Source organism: Coptis chinensis, chromosome 7, assembly GCF_015680905.1.
Source record: "Coptis chinensis isolate HL-2020 chromosome 7, ASM1568090v1, whole genome shotgun sequence".
NCBI lineage: Eukaryota > Viridiplantae > Streptophyta > Magnoliopsida > Ranunculales > Ranunculaceae > Coptis > Coptis chinensis.
Window position 1 is genome coordinate 5476516 of NC_141462.1, and position 15133 is coordinate 5491648.

Below are 15133 nucleotides of genomic sequence, written 5' to 3' on the forward strand. Positions count from 1 at the left end.
ACAATTAATTCAGCAGAACAGGTTAGTACCATATTTCCTTTAATCTTTTTCATTTTTTTTTCCCATTATAAATTATATATTTTACACTGCAATGTTCAAAATAAAGGAGAAAAGGAATGGGGATTTCAGAAAGGTGACTGTTCAGAAATAGATCAGTCTTGTGTATGAGCCATCGAAAATGATTATTATAAATACGCGTACAGAAATTTATTTACTGTATGTAGTTGGAGAACCATCACAGATTCAACAATGCAATGAGCCTGAAATGTATCTCCTCAGTTCTCCTTGGCTGAATACTGATTCAATTATTTTAAAATGAAATTTACAAGTTCATTGCAAAATAGAAATTTTCTTCTGCAGGCACAGGAAAATAACGTCCAAATCCTAATCTTACGGATCATTCCTCCCCATCACAATTTATTTACCCGAGTGACAGAAGCAAAGCATCAATAAAGTCAATGCATTAACTTCTTTATCAGTTTCTGGCTCCCACAGTCCCACGGATTAGTTTACCAGTCCTACCAAAGTTCTAAGCGTAATCATATTCCAGGTATCATAAAACCCGGCATGACACAAATTGTTACTAAAAAACTGATCACAAGCAAAGTTTACATATAACCAAACTCAAACGGTAGAAAAAGTGTATATACCTACAACATCATTGGTTGAGTGCTTGGTCCTTCTCTCGTTGGCCGCAGTATACAATCTCTCGCATCTTGCACCAGGAAGGTCCTACATTGGGAGAATTACACAGCTTCAATATAAATTAGAACAGAAAACAGTACTGTTGTCAGTGAATAACACCAAAATCCTGACAGCAGACTCAATAGCAAGCAACTCCTCTGCCCAAACCTTCTTATAAACACCGCCAATCATCAATTGACCTTTGACGGGGTTTAGTAACAAGTCTGGGTCATCTGCTTGACCATCCTCAACTGCGTTCCTCTCCTCAATAGCATTTGTTTTCTCTAACAGTCCGACATCATATGTCATTCCACTACAGGTATTCAATTCCCAGGACTCCTTACCTCCAGTTAATTTTTGAACCTCAGGCAGGATGACGACCCTATCAAGAACAGGAAGAACACCTGTAGAACCCAGAGCACAAGGCAACATACCGATTGGGCATGGGTTCCAGGCCTTAGCTACTTTCCACCTGCCTTCACTGTTTATATCAGCGCTGCTTGCCACCATACTGCCCGCTTTACCCTTGTTCCGACGCTGTTTAAGGAACTCCAGCATTTCTGCGGCCTGACGGATGGACGAGTCTTGTTGGTTGATAATGTGTGCAGTATCAACGTGCACAGAGCTTTGCTCAGCACTATCCAAGTTTGGTAAGCTTAATGAAGGTAGTTTCTTGAGTCTCTCAACCATAGAGCTACTTCCAATTATCTGTGCAAGAAGCATAGCGGATCTTGCAAGCTGTCTATTGCCAGGAGAATATAATAAACATTTTTTCAAGATTTCTGCTAGTGTTTACTTTTGGCACAACATTCATATCCACTGAAGAATTGTGGATTTCATTCCCACGTACTATCGGACTGGAATGCTGCTTTACTCTTTTATAATCTTCTATTAGCCAAAGAACCAGAGATGAGAGTTGTTCTATCTGAAGATCTTCAGCCTTGGATTGTGAGCATGAGAGAGATTCCTTGTCTGTGGAAGATTCACAAAGAAAAACAATGGAAAAACGCCATTAGAGGGATCTGATAAAGTTCTATAACTTCACAATAGTGTCAGTATGACACTGATGATGGATCTTGAACTCATTTTTTCTTTTGTTAGAATGTGGAAATAATAGCTAAGGAAAATTCACATCTGTTAAATATTTCCAAGTATTAAAACAAATTAATGAGAAGATTACCAATTTCATATTTCATGGTATCCCGCCTTTCCAGTGTTTGAAAAACTGCCTGAAGCATGATTAAGATCAAGTCCGGTTCTCTACTTGACAATCTGGTTATCACAAGTTTAAGTAGATTAGTTAACCCTGTTTGGGTTCTCGAATCTCCTGATATTTGCTCCACTCCAGAATCATGGAGAGGCTCTACCACATTTGAGGAGTCAAATGCCTTCACGAGGAGGTCCAGCAGCACCGCAACTACCTCCGAAGGGGGAGAAGTATATACTGAAAAAGTTTCCCAAGAATTCTTGTAATATGTTTCTTAGGACCTGAGATCAGATCACATTGGACTCATCAGCACAAACACACACAAAAGAATGGACAAATGTAAGGATTTACCAAAGCTTGACAAGATCAATTATCTTGAGATTGAGAACCATGAAGCTTTTTGACCGTATGGGAGAAAAGGTTAAAATGTGCAAGAATCACACTGGACTGTTTGCTACCTGGAAATGATAAATATAAGTAAGAGTCTAATCCACCGAAGATGGGCATTTTATCTTATGTGACCGTATCCACATAAAAGAACACTGACGCAGTATATGGCTTGTGAACTACCAAAAAATCAAAATGCTCTCTATGAAATATTAACTCAATACTAAATAGACAATCCCCGGCATAATCAAAACGAGTATTTTCCTAACATTCCCTAAGAGACAATAATGGAGAAACAGATAAATGGATGCAGGAATGAACTGGATTAGGCAAAAAGTAGAATACACAACAGTAAAAAACATTAGCCCAGAAAAACTTTCAGTACTGGCCATAAAAAACCCTGATAACTGTAAGAATAAACAAGGACATGCAAAATCTCATGCAGCATGAAAAGGAAAATCTTTCATTTCACAAATAGATATTGCTTTTTTTTATCCGTATGGATTGCAAATTAATCAAGCACCGCAAATGTACATATGCATAAGGAAATTGAGAGGCAAACAGATAATATAAGTAAATAAAGCAGCAATTGAATAAGAAAATTTGAGACTTACGTTTTCTCTTCATTGGCAGTGAACCAAGTTGTGAAGATTCATTTGTATTTAAGTAAAAAGCTAGCTCATGAAGTTTAGATTTAACTTTCTTTCTAACAAAGTCTATAGTATCCCTTTGGGACAGAATTGCATTCTTTTGAGGCTCCCAATAATAAGGTTTTACCCACTCAAGCGCCTGACATTGACAAAAGGAAAGCAAAATCACAAAATAGACAAACTTTGAAGAATTTCAAACGTAAGCACATATAAGGGGAGGTACCAGTACGGAATGATGACCAATCAAATATACTGGCATCGACCATCCGAATGTAGAAACAATTCACACTTTTACGATGGATCATAAACAAAATACTACCTTCACAGAAGCTAGCTGAACTAGCCGAAGAGAAGGGAGATCTCGATGAGAAGCCTCTACAAATACAAGAAACAAATCAACAGAACATAATTAAAACAGCAGGAACAAAAAGCACAGCCCCAATAGATAAACATATTAAGTGATAAAAGATAGAGAAATGTTCTCACCGTGACGAAGATCAACCAGCATATGTGGTAAACCAATTTCTAAAGCTTTATCAGCAATCGAACCCTCCGTTTTGTAGCGGCCCTTGTGAGCAACACCATTTACAAGCCTTGCGCAAATAAAACCAAGCTGAGTAAACATGTCTATTCTCAAGGCATAACATGGTACAACAGAACCTAAAAGATTAAGGTCTTTTTTTTTCTTAAGAAATATACTTATGTGGACCATTTCATATAAGAATGTTTTGCATGTGTCTCTAAGATTTTCAGATACATAAAATCAGTAAATAATTCCTGGACATAAACTTCTTCTTGAAGTATGAGTGAAGACATCAGGTAAGGAAGTAAGTGATTAAGGCTTGTAGTATATTCTTTTTCCTAATTACAAATTTGTGGTGTGTGTTTTTTTGGGGGGGGAGGGGGTTGCGCCACGACTTAGCTGTCCCCAAAGCAAAGCTGTTATTTATAGATGAAAGGATATAAATCCAGGCAAGGCAACCCTACACCTCAAACAATACTAAGCAGATCCAACTAAAAGACGACAAATAATCAAATTGCCACTCAAGCCTGAATTGAGGACCCAAATATTTTTTATACAAATTTCAATCGCTTCGACTCAACTATGATCAAACTCGAGTCCTTCCTTTCTTCAACTGATTCCTTTCTTCAACGGGTGTACAAATATTTGTCCTCAAAATTCGCAAAAATAAAATCTTAAAATAGCAGTTAAACGTATATACTCCCATTCGATCGCTCACACAGCTTCTAGCTAGTATACAACCTCTAGCAACAAGTGAGCTGCAAAGTTGCAATCACACTAAAAGTTCATTTTTTTTGCAAACCCACATTACTAATTATTTAAAAAATTTACGGATTCACCTCATTATCGCCATAGAATGTAGCATAGCCAGAATTACTTCCGACTCCATAGCATCACTGTTCAAGTCAGCTCTATATAACAGCAAATACAAAATTTCAATATAAAAAATTTAACTCAGTAAAGACTACTAAGTCACCTAACCCACTAAGAAGATATAAAGTTCAAATTTCAGCTCTCATATTCAAACTACCTTAAACATCCAATATTATTTGAGACTTCACCTCGACACCGTCACTAGGACCTGCAAGTGTGCACTTACGGCTACCAGAATATGTGTCCCATACTTGAACAAGCCCATCAAAGCTTTCAGAAGCAAGCAATTTCCCATCAGCACTGAAGGCTAAACTGGTAATGGAGTTTGAATGACCTGCATAAAACAAGATGAAGGTATACAAACAAAAAAAAAAGCCAAAACCTCCAAAGAATGAAATGGCAATCAAGGAAATCTTTGGATGACTTGTATCCAAGGATATACCTAGAAGCTCTTGGGGCTGATCTCCCTGACCAATGCTCCACAGAAACCCCATATCATCTTCACCCCCTGTTGCCACCAATGTTTCAATTGTAGGACTGCATGCAACTGTCAGGATTGGATCTGTGCCCATACAAACAGTAAGCAAAAAGTCAAAAACAAAAACCTTTTTTTTAAAAAAAAATTGAAAGAACGAGATAGTATCTACATATGAATCAACATACAAACACTGGCGACACAAGGGGCGGTGGTGGGATGCCTCGTCGGGGAGTGGTGGTGCAACAATACGATGTGGAACTAAAACATGCTTTTTTTTTTATAAATAATTCCAAATAAAAAATACGTATTGTTGATAACCTGTGTGCGACGATCATAGTTGTTCGACCTTTCATTCGCTTATCAAGCGCCTCTTGTACTGTCTTTTCTGAGGCTGAATCCAATGCACTGGTAGCTTCATCTAAAAGAAGAATTGCCGGGTCTTTTAATATTGCCCAAGCTATTGCCACCCTCTGTTTCTGACCACCTGACAGCTGCACTCCCCGCTTGCCGACTTGAGTATGGTACCCCTCTTGCATTCTATTGATGAAGCCATGCACATTTGCTGCCTTGGCAGCCCTAATTACCTCTATTTCTGAAGCACCATCCTTCCCATACTGGATATTTTCATATACTGTAGTAGAAAATAAAGCTGGCTCTTGTTGAACTAACCCAATCTTCAGCCTCAGTGATCTCAAGTTTAAGCATCTAATAACACACCCATCAATCAGAATGGAACCTGAGGTAGGGTCATAAAACCTCATCATTAACGCAATCACTGAACTCTTTCCAGAGCAACTTGGCCCAACTAATGCAAGGTTACTACCGGCAGACACTCGCAGATTCTAAGTCCTTGAATATGGAAACATCAGGTGTATAGGACCTATTGATGACATGTGGAGTCAGAGGCAAAAAAGGGTCGTACGCAGTATTGTGAAGAGAGAGCCTGTTGCAGCAGATCAAGTCCGCGGAAACATAACTGTCGAGAACTGCCGAGAACTGCCATATAGGGAGTGGGACAGGTGGAGAGCTAAGGGGCGAGGGATGGAGTGGAGATGAACGAACCTGATGAGAGGAGGAGTTAGAGAAAGGGAGAGCATAAAAAGAGGAGAAGAGGAGGAGAGAGGAGGTCGAGAAAAAGAGAGAGATTGTAATTTTTTGAGTATACATCGGGCCTCATGGGGTAGCCGAAACTCACATTCCTGAACTCTACATCACCCTCAATCTCCGTAATCCCTTCCGGATGTTGAATCATTTGGATCTATTGTTGTTCTTTTCGAGAATACCGAAAACCGGTCGAAGTGCTTGTGATCCCTTCAAGATATCAAAGCCCAAGCAAGTGTCTCGCTATTGACAAAGCAGTGATCACCAACACCATGAAGGATTTCATGATATCTCCAAAGTTTGAATACTGCTTCTTAATAAGAATTGATGCACCATACCGGCTTTATCCCTCACATGAGGAGGAGAGAAGAAGTTTATTCTCGTGGAGATGTCAGAGCGCGACCCGTGCCCATGCCGCAGAAGACTTCCACGTCTTTAAGAGTGACCCGCGCCCAATTCTAATTTCGTGGGCTTCCGCGAAATTTGTTTTTTCCTATAAAAACAAAATCAAGGTTTTGGAAAACCGAGGACTAATGCAAGCAAGCAACCAGAGAGAGAAAACCCAATCTTGAAAGCTATCAAGATTGAGAGATAACATTTACAGAGATACAACCCTGTAAAAAGATAAGAGTGATCTAGTAAGGTGAGAGACTGAAAGGAGAAATTGTAATCTTCCTTCCCACTTTATATAAAGACGAGCTCTTGTGGAAGTAGACACCATTGGCCGAACCACGGTAAATCTTTGTGTTGTGGTTTGCTTTTACTGCTTTACATTATTATTTGTTGTTAATAGTTGTTTAGCGAGTTGGGCATGTTAGTATAGGTTGTAGTTGATATTTAGAATTTGTCTGGAGTTAAATTGTGTTCAAATACAAGTTATCTGTGTAGTGGGAGAATCAATTGGCATTGGTATAAACCCCAACAAGTGGTATCAGAGCCTTGGTTAGATTAGCCTAGGGTGTTATCAAAATCTTGGTCAGAAGGTGTTTGACAAAATTCCTGAGAGAAGATTTGAGTTTAAATAACTTGTAGAGATAGACAAATCCGTGAACACTCGCATGACGAGTCTGAATAGGACTACACCATCTAGAAAGCCAAGATGGAAGACTTGCTATACCGCAAGGACTTGACACTACCCATTGAGAATGGGGGAGTAAAACCAGAAAAAACTGATGAGACTGAGTGGAAAAAGCTTGACAGCAAAGCGATTGGATACATTCAATAGTGGATTGACGACAGTGTCTTTCACCATGTGTCCCAAAGAGACTGATCTTTTTGTGGAAGAAACTCGAAGACCTTTATGAGAGGAAGTCAGGTGGAAACAAAGTGCTGGTCGTTAAGAAGTTTGCCGACACGAAGTAGCAAGAAGGTTCTTCAATGTCTGAGCATCTTAACGAATTACAGAATACCATCAATCAGATGCATTTGATGAAGATTAATTTGGGAGACGAAGTTGAGGCTTTGTTTCTATTAGACTCTCTACCCGAAAGTTGGGAGACATTAACAGTCTCTCTATACGGAGCAGCCAAGGATGGAATTGTTACCATAGAGATGGCTACCACGTCTTTGTTGAATGAGGAGATTAGAAAGAGTTCAAAAGGCAGCTCCTCTCACTCAGAGATCCTTTTCACAGAGAAACGGGGAAAAGGTAAAAACAGAAAACCATCTCGTTCTAGAGGTGATAACAGAAGTAAATCTAGGGGTGAAGCTAGAACTCCTAAGGCGGAGAGGCAATGTTACTATTGTGCCACCAAGGGCCTTTCCGATATGAGTGTAGAATCTTGAAGGGATGAGAAGAATAACCGTGTACATGAAGACATGGTGCGAGGAACGGAAACACGCATTGAGATACTACCGTACTAGTCAACGATCTAAGTGGGAATCAGATCGTTGTGGTGTGTCTTTGCCTTAGTACCTCATGTCAAGATACAGAGTGGGTAATAGATACAGGAGCATCCTATCACGTCACACCACACAGGGGATTCTTCACTACCTACAGCTGTGGTGAATATGGTGAAGTCAGAATGGATAACAATGGCATCTCGAAGATTATAGGCATTGGAGATGTTCATGTAGAAACCAATGTCGGTTACACCTTGACACTCAAGGATGTAAGGCATGTCCCTGACATACGGTTAAGCCTAATTTCGGCTGGGAAATTAGATGACGATGACTTTGTAAACTCGTTTGGTAACGGGGTATGGAAACTGAGCAGAGGTTCCATTGTAGCAGCCAGGGGGAAGAAAACTTGCTCTCTTTACAAAACACAGGCTAGTTTGTGTAAAACATAAGTGAATGTGGCAGAAGAAGAAGCTTCCTCTGAACTGTGGTACAAGAGACTGTGTCACATGGACATAAAAGGGATGGAAGTTCTTGCTAAGCAAAAGGCCTTGCCAGACATCAAAGGTACACATTTAAATACATGTACTCATTGTTTGGTAGGAAAGCAACACAAGGTGTCTTTCCAAAGATTCTCGTCTCATAGAAAGGACAATGTCCTTGAACTAGTGCACACAGACTTATGTGGTCCTATAAAAGTGAAGTCCCATTGGGAGCTTCATACCGTGGACCTTCATTGATGATCGTCAAGAAAGATATGGGCCTATAATCCGCTAGACCAAGGATGAAGTACTTGGTGTGTTTGAGAAATTCCACAAAGATGGTGGAAAGAGAGATCGGGAAGTTGTTGAAGTGTATTCGCTCGGATAATGGGGGTGAGTACATTGGGCTTTTTGAAGAGTATTGCCGTAGTCATGGGATTCGGCTACATGAGCGCACCGCTCCCAAGACACCGCAATGAATGGAATAGCAGAGAGAATGAACCGCACCATTGTAAAGAGGATGAGATGCATGCTATCTCACTCTAAGCTACCTAGAACCAACCGGGTAGAAGCAATGCGTCATGACCATGCATGTGATCAACCTATCGCCCGTCGAAGCCTCCTCAATAGTGACTATCCGCAGAGAGTATGGTCGGTGCAGAGATGTTGATTATGGATACTGAGGGTATTTGGGTGCGGGCATTTGTGCATATTCGCGAGATGAGAGATCCAAGCTTGATGACAAAGCCAAGCAGTGTATTTTTCTGGGTTATGGAGATTAAAAGTTTGGCTACAAACTCTATGATCCGATTAACAAGAAGGTAATCCAAAGTCGAGATGTTGTGTTCCTGGAAGACCAAACCATAGCAGACTTTGAGGAAGGTGAGAAGCTACAGGCTTTCACCAATGATCTTGTTGATTCAGAACCAGAAGTTCCTACTGTGGAACGTGTAGAAGGCATTGCGAATGCAGAGAACTATGAGCCTGAAGCTCATGATGAGAATCCTATTGCTCATGATAGGATAGAACCTTTTGGTATAGAAGATGCGGATGAGATGCATGAACCACCACCGAGCAAGCGGCGTATGCATCCTCCCGAGGCCACGCTGATGGGGGCAAGGAGGTCGACAGAGAGAGACTAACTTCAACCAAGTATCCACCACATATGTAACGCGCTACTATCGGATGGTGGAGAACCTATGTACTATCAAGAGGCACTCGAGGTACGCATAAGGAGAAGTGGTTGAAGGTCATGATGACGAGATGGATTCTTTGCATGTTAATCACACTTATGAAAGTTAGTTGAGAAACTGCAAGGACGGAAAATTCTCAAGAATAAGTGGATATACAAAGTCAAGCATGAGGAGAACAATCCTCACCCAAGGCACAAAGCTTGCCTTGTTGTGAAGGGATTCGGTCAAAGAAAAGGGATTGACTTTGATGAGATTTTCTCTCCTGTAATGAAGATGACTTCTATCCGGGTGGTATTGGGTATGACCGCAAGTATGAATCTAGAGGTTGAGCAGCTAGATGTTAAGACAATTTTTCTTCATGGAGACCTTGAATAAGATGTCTACATGGACCAACCAGAGGGGTTTGAGGTCAAAGACAAGTAGCACCTAGTATGCAAGCTGATAAAGAGCTTGTATGGGTTGAAGCAAGCACCGAGGCAGTGGTACATAAAGTTTGATTCCTTTATGGCGAAGCAAGGATACAAGAAGTCTGCTTCCGATCATTGTGTGTTTGTTCAGAGATTTCTAGATGAGAATTTCATAGTGCTATTGCTGCATGTGGATGATATGTTGATAGTTAGCCCAAACATCAACAAGATATCCAAGCTGAAGAAAGACTTGAGTAAGTCCTTTGAGATGATGAAGGATTTGGGTAAAGCAAAACAGATACTTGGGATGCGGATCACTCGTGACAGAAAGAGTGGGAAGTTGTGGCTTTCTCAAGAAAGCTACATTGAGAAGGTGTTGAAAAGATTCAACATGGATCAAGCAAAGCCACCGGTTGTCCGCTTTTGCGGCCAGCTCGATGAAAAAAGATGTGTCCAAAAAGGTGAGCATGAAAGCAGAGTCGATGGAAAAGATTCCTTATGTATCCGCGAATGGGCAAACTTTGATGCACGAATGGTGTGTACACGACGGATATAGCTTTTCGCCGTTAAGTAAGTTGCCAAAAGTCGATTTCTGTCAAATCCGGGTAAGGAACATTGGGAAGGTGTTAAGTGGATATTGAGATATTTCAAGAACACTTTCAAATCGTGTTTGTGATTTGGTGGAAGTAAGCCCTTACTTGAAGGCTACATTGATGCAGACATGGCAGGTGATGTTGACTCGATGAAGTCCACCTCCGGTTATTTGGTTACTTTTGCAGGGGGAGCAGTTTCTTAGCAATCAAAGTTGCAAAAGTGTGTTGCCCTCTCCACTACAAAAGCCGAGTATATTGCAGCCACTGAGTGTTGCAAAGAGTCGTTATGGATGAACTAGGGTTAAAGCAAAAATAGTTTGTAGTTCTATGTGACAGTCAGAGTGCCATCCATTTGAGCAAGAATCCGAGTTTTCATTCTAAATCCAAGCACATACACGTGCATTATCATTGGATTAGAGAAGTACTCGAAAACAAGCATTTGTGTATCAAGAAGATCCATACCGACAAGAACAGGTCGGATATGATGACCAAAGTCTTACCGAAAGGTAAGTTTGATGTTTGTTGTGCTATTGCCGGAATGAGAGCACACTCCTCCTGTTGATTTGGAAATTGCGTGGAGGTATCCCCCCTCACTGTTCGGGAGGGGGAGATTGTTGGCTTTATCCCTCACATGAGGAGGAGAGAAGAAGTTCATTCTGCGTGGAGATGTCAGAGCATGACCCGCGCCCATGACGCAGAAGACTTCCTGGTCTTTAAGCGCGACCCGCGCCCAAGTCTAATTTCGTGGGCTTCGCTACAATAACCGCAAAATTTGTGTTTTCCTATAAAAACAAAATCAAGGTTTTGGAAAACCGAGGACTAATGCAAGCAAGCAACCAGAGAGAGAAAACCCAATCTTGAAAGCTATCAAGATTGAGAGATAACCTTTACAGAGATACAACCCTGTAAAGAGATAAGAGTGATTTAGTAAGGTGAGAGACTGAAAGAAGAGATTGTAATCTTCCTTCCCACTTTATGTAAAGACAAGCTCTTGTGGAAATAGGCACCATTGGCTGAACCACGGTAAATATTTGTGTTGTGGTTTGCTTTTACTGCTTTACATTATTATTTGTTGTTAATAGTTGTTTAGCGAGTTGGGCATGTTAGTATATGTTGTAGTTGATATTTAGAATTTGTCTGAAGTTGAATTGTGTTCAAATACGAGTTATCTGTGTAGTGGGGGAATCGATTTGCATTGGTATAAACCCCAACAACCTAATGCCAGTTTATTTAGCTCATTAAGTTCAGAGGTGAACTGGGATCCAATGCAAATGCAGCAACAGTACGAATGTTGGTGATTGCCTCATGGGCAACGGAAGTAGCACGGGAGTAAGCTTGAGTGTAGCCTCCACCAAATCCCTGAAGAAATAATTGCTGCAATTACAGAAAGAAGGACAGAACATGAGAATAGGGTACTACACATAGCTGTAGATGTGGGATGCAAGCAGATTTTCTTGCCCACCATTTGAGTTGCCAAACATAGGGAATGATGTCAGAATTAATTTCATAATGACCGATTATCTTAGAGGAAGTGTATATGCAAGAATTTAAAATATGCTTATGAATGAAGACTACAGATAACAATCTGCCTAACCCCCACTAGCTCTGTAGCTAAAAGAGAAAGAAGCAAAACAACATGCAGCTTGCAGACTATCCTGATCAATAGACAATGAAGTACTTCAGACCAACCTCAGTTATAGAGGCTCCAATTAGAAGCGGGAATGTGGCAATGACAACAGTTGTCATGCGCCAACTGAGTGTGAAAGCAATAATAAAAGTTGTTACAGTGAGTACTAAATTCTGCACAATAGTTGATACATGGTCAGCAAGTGTACTTCTTAGTAAGGTTGCTCCTGCTGCTAAATTTGACACCAGAGACCCAGTGTTGTTCTCGTCCAAATCAAACCAACCAATCTCATTCCGAAGGATAGCTGCTGTCAATAAGAACAGGTCCTCAGAAAGAATCAAACACAAAAAATATCCCGATCTTTTGAAATATACATATTAATAAGACGTCTTGTGCAAGTAAATAAAGGATATCTTTCCATCTACCTTCGTTTGGTTTTCAAGGTGTTCTTGTGATACATTAGAATCAGTATAAAGGTGTTCACATTGAAAAATAAACTACAGAATCGAAAAATATTTATAAACTTAATTCCACATTTCTATATGAAGACCAAAAAGGATAAAGAACAAAGAGGCATAACAAAAATCCTTATTGATAAGTCAACGTACTGTTTTGTAATGGTTGTTTTAAGTTGTTATCATAAATATCTTATTTTTAAGACAACTTTAGACTTCTTAAAGATAGGTTCACTATTTGTCATATTTTTTAGACCAGTTGAACTAAGCACTGTGATTAAGTAGCAAGTGAAAGTTTTTATATGTAAGAGAATTAAAAACGTCAGAAAGAAAATGTAATAATCCAGGAGGGGTGAAAACCGGAAAACATGGAGAGACGAACACAAGTAGTAAGCCGCTCTCCCATCAAGGTATAGAAGTAATGTTGTAACATATAAATAGATACTGTCGCTACAGCCACTCCAATAAATACAAGAGAGACCACCCTAATTTCATGCTTGATTCGTGAGTCATTGTAAGAGTAGAACGCGTCCAGTACATATGTGATTCCAAGAGCAAATAGTGGAGCTTCCATTCCTGCCAGAACAGCACCAACTGACCCAATTAATGTAAAGGGCCACTCAGGCGAGTTCAGTTTGATCAGTTTCCAAATTGAAGGTGCTGGCTTAGAGCTGCACGAGTCCTTATGTTGGTTGCTCATCTGAATCTCTTTTGTGCCAATTGAGTTAATCTTTTGCGTGTCATGAATTTGACTGTTGAATGTTTCTGAAAGCAATGAACTTCTAGAATCACTAATATTCTGGCTCGGGTCATTGTTGGTTGATGTTACCTGTAGACTCACTAGAGTAGCATACTCTCCCTTCTTATCGGACATCAATTCCAAATGGTTACCACTTTCAGCAACCCGTGCATTCTTGAGTGGCATACAAGTTACTGGTATTAAGAGGGCACTGAGTGGAGCATATACCAACCTGGGTTTTATAACCGTCAGGCAGAGATTGTATGAAAGAATGTGCATTTGAGGCTTTTGCAGCTTCAATAATCTGCTCCATGCTAGCATCCACTTCACCATATAGAATATTTCCAGCTATTGTGGTCGCAAACAATGCTGGTTCTTGGCTAACCAGATCCATCTGTTCCCATCCAACAATATTTTAAGTTGGAAAATCTTCAGGTCATCCCCATCCAACAATATTTTACCCAATGGATATCAAAGAATGTGAAATATCGCGATATGTTTAGAGATATATAAGCCTGCAACTATCGGTGATATTTTGATGATATTGGTGATATTTGAAGATATATGGTGATATTTTGTGTAGATAACAATTTTATTTAATATTTATCATTATATTTCAAATAAATATAAATAATATTTCGTGATATATTAAGAAATATCTATGATTTTGTCAATATTTTAGATATATCCACAATACATTTCAAAAAATTGAGTATCGATAAATACCCACGTCACGATATTTTGTGCTATGAATAATATCTCTACACTATATGATAGCCGGGTCTTTAGGAGTCCCACTTCTCAACCGAACAGTGTATTTTCAATCTCTCTATTTTAAGATTTTAGAACCACCTCCCTTAATTATTTTAAATTTCTAATCAGTTCTTTTCTTTTTAAACAATTTGCAAAAAACTCTCCCACTTTACTAAAATTAGAATTAGTTTCATATTATTTAAAATAATTTAAAAAACTTCATTCACATTACTGAAATTATATTCAATCCCTCCTAATATTTTTATATTATTTTTTAGATTAAAACTAAAATTCAAAAAATCATACTATCGGAGACATAGGTTAGAGCGACAAAAATCATACTATCCGAGAAATATTAGAGCGACGAGTTTAAAGCCTTGAAAAAACACCGATGCGTAGCACGGTTCGCATACTTGTTATCTTATGAACTGGCCAAAGAACAACGATATAGAGTTCTGATAAACCATGATAAACGTCTTCCATTGGATTGGTGCATTTTGATACATGGGCCATAAGGGGCAAATTAAAAGCCCAAATGTCATTTTGGGTAACTCCTAAGTCAAATCTTCAAGTTCGTGATATGTGTGATATTGTGTACAACGATCAGCTTACACCTACCTCGGCTAATCCCAGGGCCATGATTGGGAATTCTACAGTGTACTGCCTCAAGTAGCCCTGAGGGGAATCGAACATGTGATTAATATTGGGGAGCAAACCCAGGGCTCGACCAACTACCAACTGGGAATCAACTGGGAATCAATAATTTGTGCTGTATTTCAAGGAAAAAGGTTCGACTTTGCTCTAAGTAACTATTTAGATCATACACATGAGTTTCGTTAATCGAAAGTTTCCACAAGTCAGAAACCTGTGTTGGCATATATACATTCCTTGTAAGGGCAAAATGCAAAATGCAAATGCAGTGAGCATGGGCTATACAGTCACTGCGAGCATGCAAAATGCAAAATAGTCACTGTGATTCTACTGTGTTTCTATGTGGGAAAAAAAAGAAACAAGGACACTCAAAACTGATTTCTCTGTCGTAAATTATAATATTTGCTTAGAAGATTTTCAGCTGTATGATCTCATAGATGAAAAGAAAAAATAGCCAAAAAGATACATTAACTTATCCTGAAATTTCAATT

The 15133-nt window shown here is 39.5% G+C and overlaps 1 protein-coding gene and 1 pseudogene across 2 annotated transcripts; both read right to left on the reverse strand.

Moving 5' to 3' along the window:
* Positions 1 to 285: 285 nt before the first annotated feature.
* Positions 286 to 4886, reverse strand: LOC147485501 (pre-rRNA-processing protein las1-like). Of its 2 annotated transcripts, none has more exons than XM_086570082.1 (9): positions 4767 to 4886; positions 4513 to 4658; positions 4291 to 4362; positions 3415 to 3521; positions 3248 to 3303; positions 2893 to 3067; positions 2243 to 2349; positions 1865 to 2128; positions 286 to 1656 (listed from the first exon to the last, which is right to left on the reverse strand). In XM_086570082.1, exons 2-7 carry the CDS (start codon positions 4617 to 4619, stop codon positions 2258 to 2260), a joined length of 609 nt encoding a protein of 202 aa, XP_086426208.1. In that variant the 5' UTR covers positions 4620 to 4658; positions 4767 to 4886; the 3' UTR covers positions 286 to 1656; positions 1865 to 2128; positions 2243 to 2257. The 2 variants fall into 2 exon arrangements, with proteins under 2 accessions (XP_086426208.1, XP_086426207.1); XM_086570081.1 differs by having other exon boundaries at positions 1865 to 2172.
* On the reverse strand, positions 4767 to 13632 carry LOC147485502 (ABC transporter B family member 13-like; annotated as a pseudogene).
* Positions 13633 to 15133: the final 1501 nt, after the last annotated feature.

Coding starts and splice junctions, on each gene's coding strand:
- LOC147485501 (XM_086570082.1), bottom strand. CDS start 4,619: ATGGGAAATTGCTTGCTTCTGAAAGCTTTGATGGGCTTGTTCAAGTAT. Junction 3,522..4,290: donor CATTCTATGGCGATAATGAG/GTGAATCCGTAA, acceptor TATTTGCGCAAG/GCTTGTAAATGGTGTTGCTC. Junction 3,304..3,414: donor GCTGGTTGATCTTCGTCACG/GTGAGAACATTT, acceptor TTGTATTTGTAG/AGGCTTCTCATCGAGATCTC.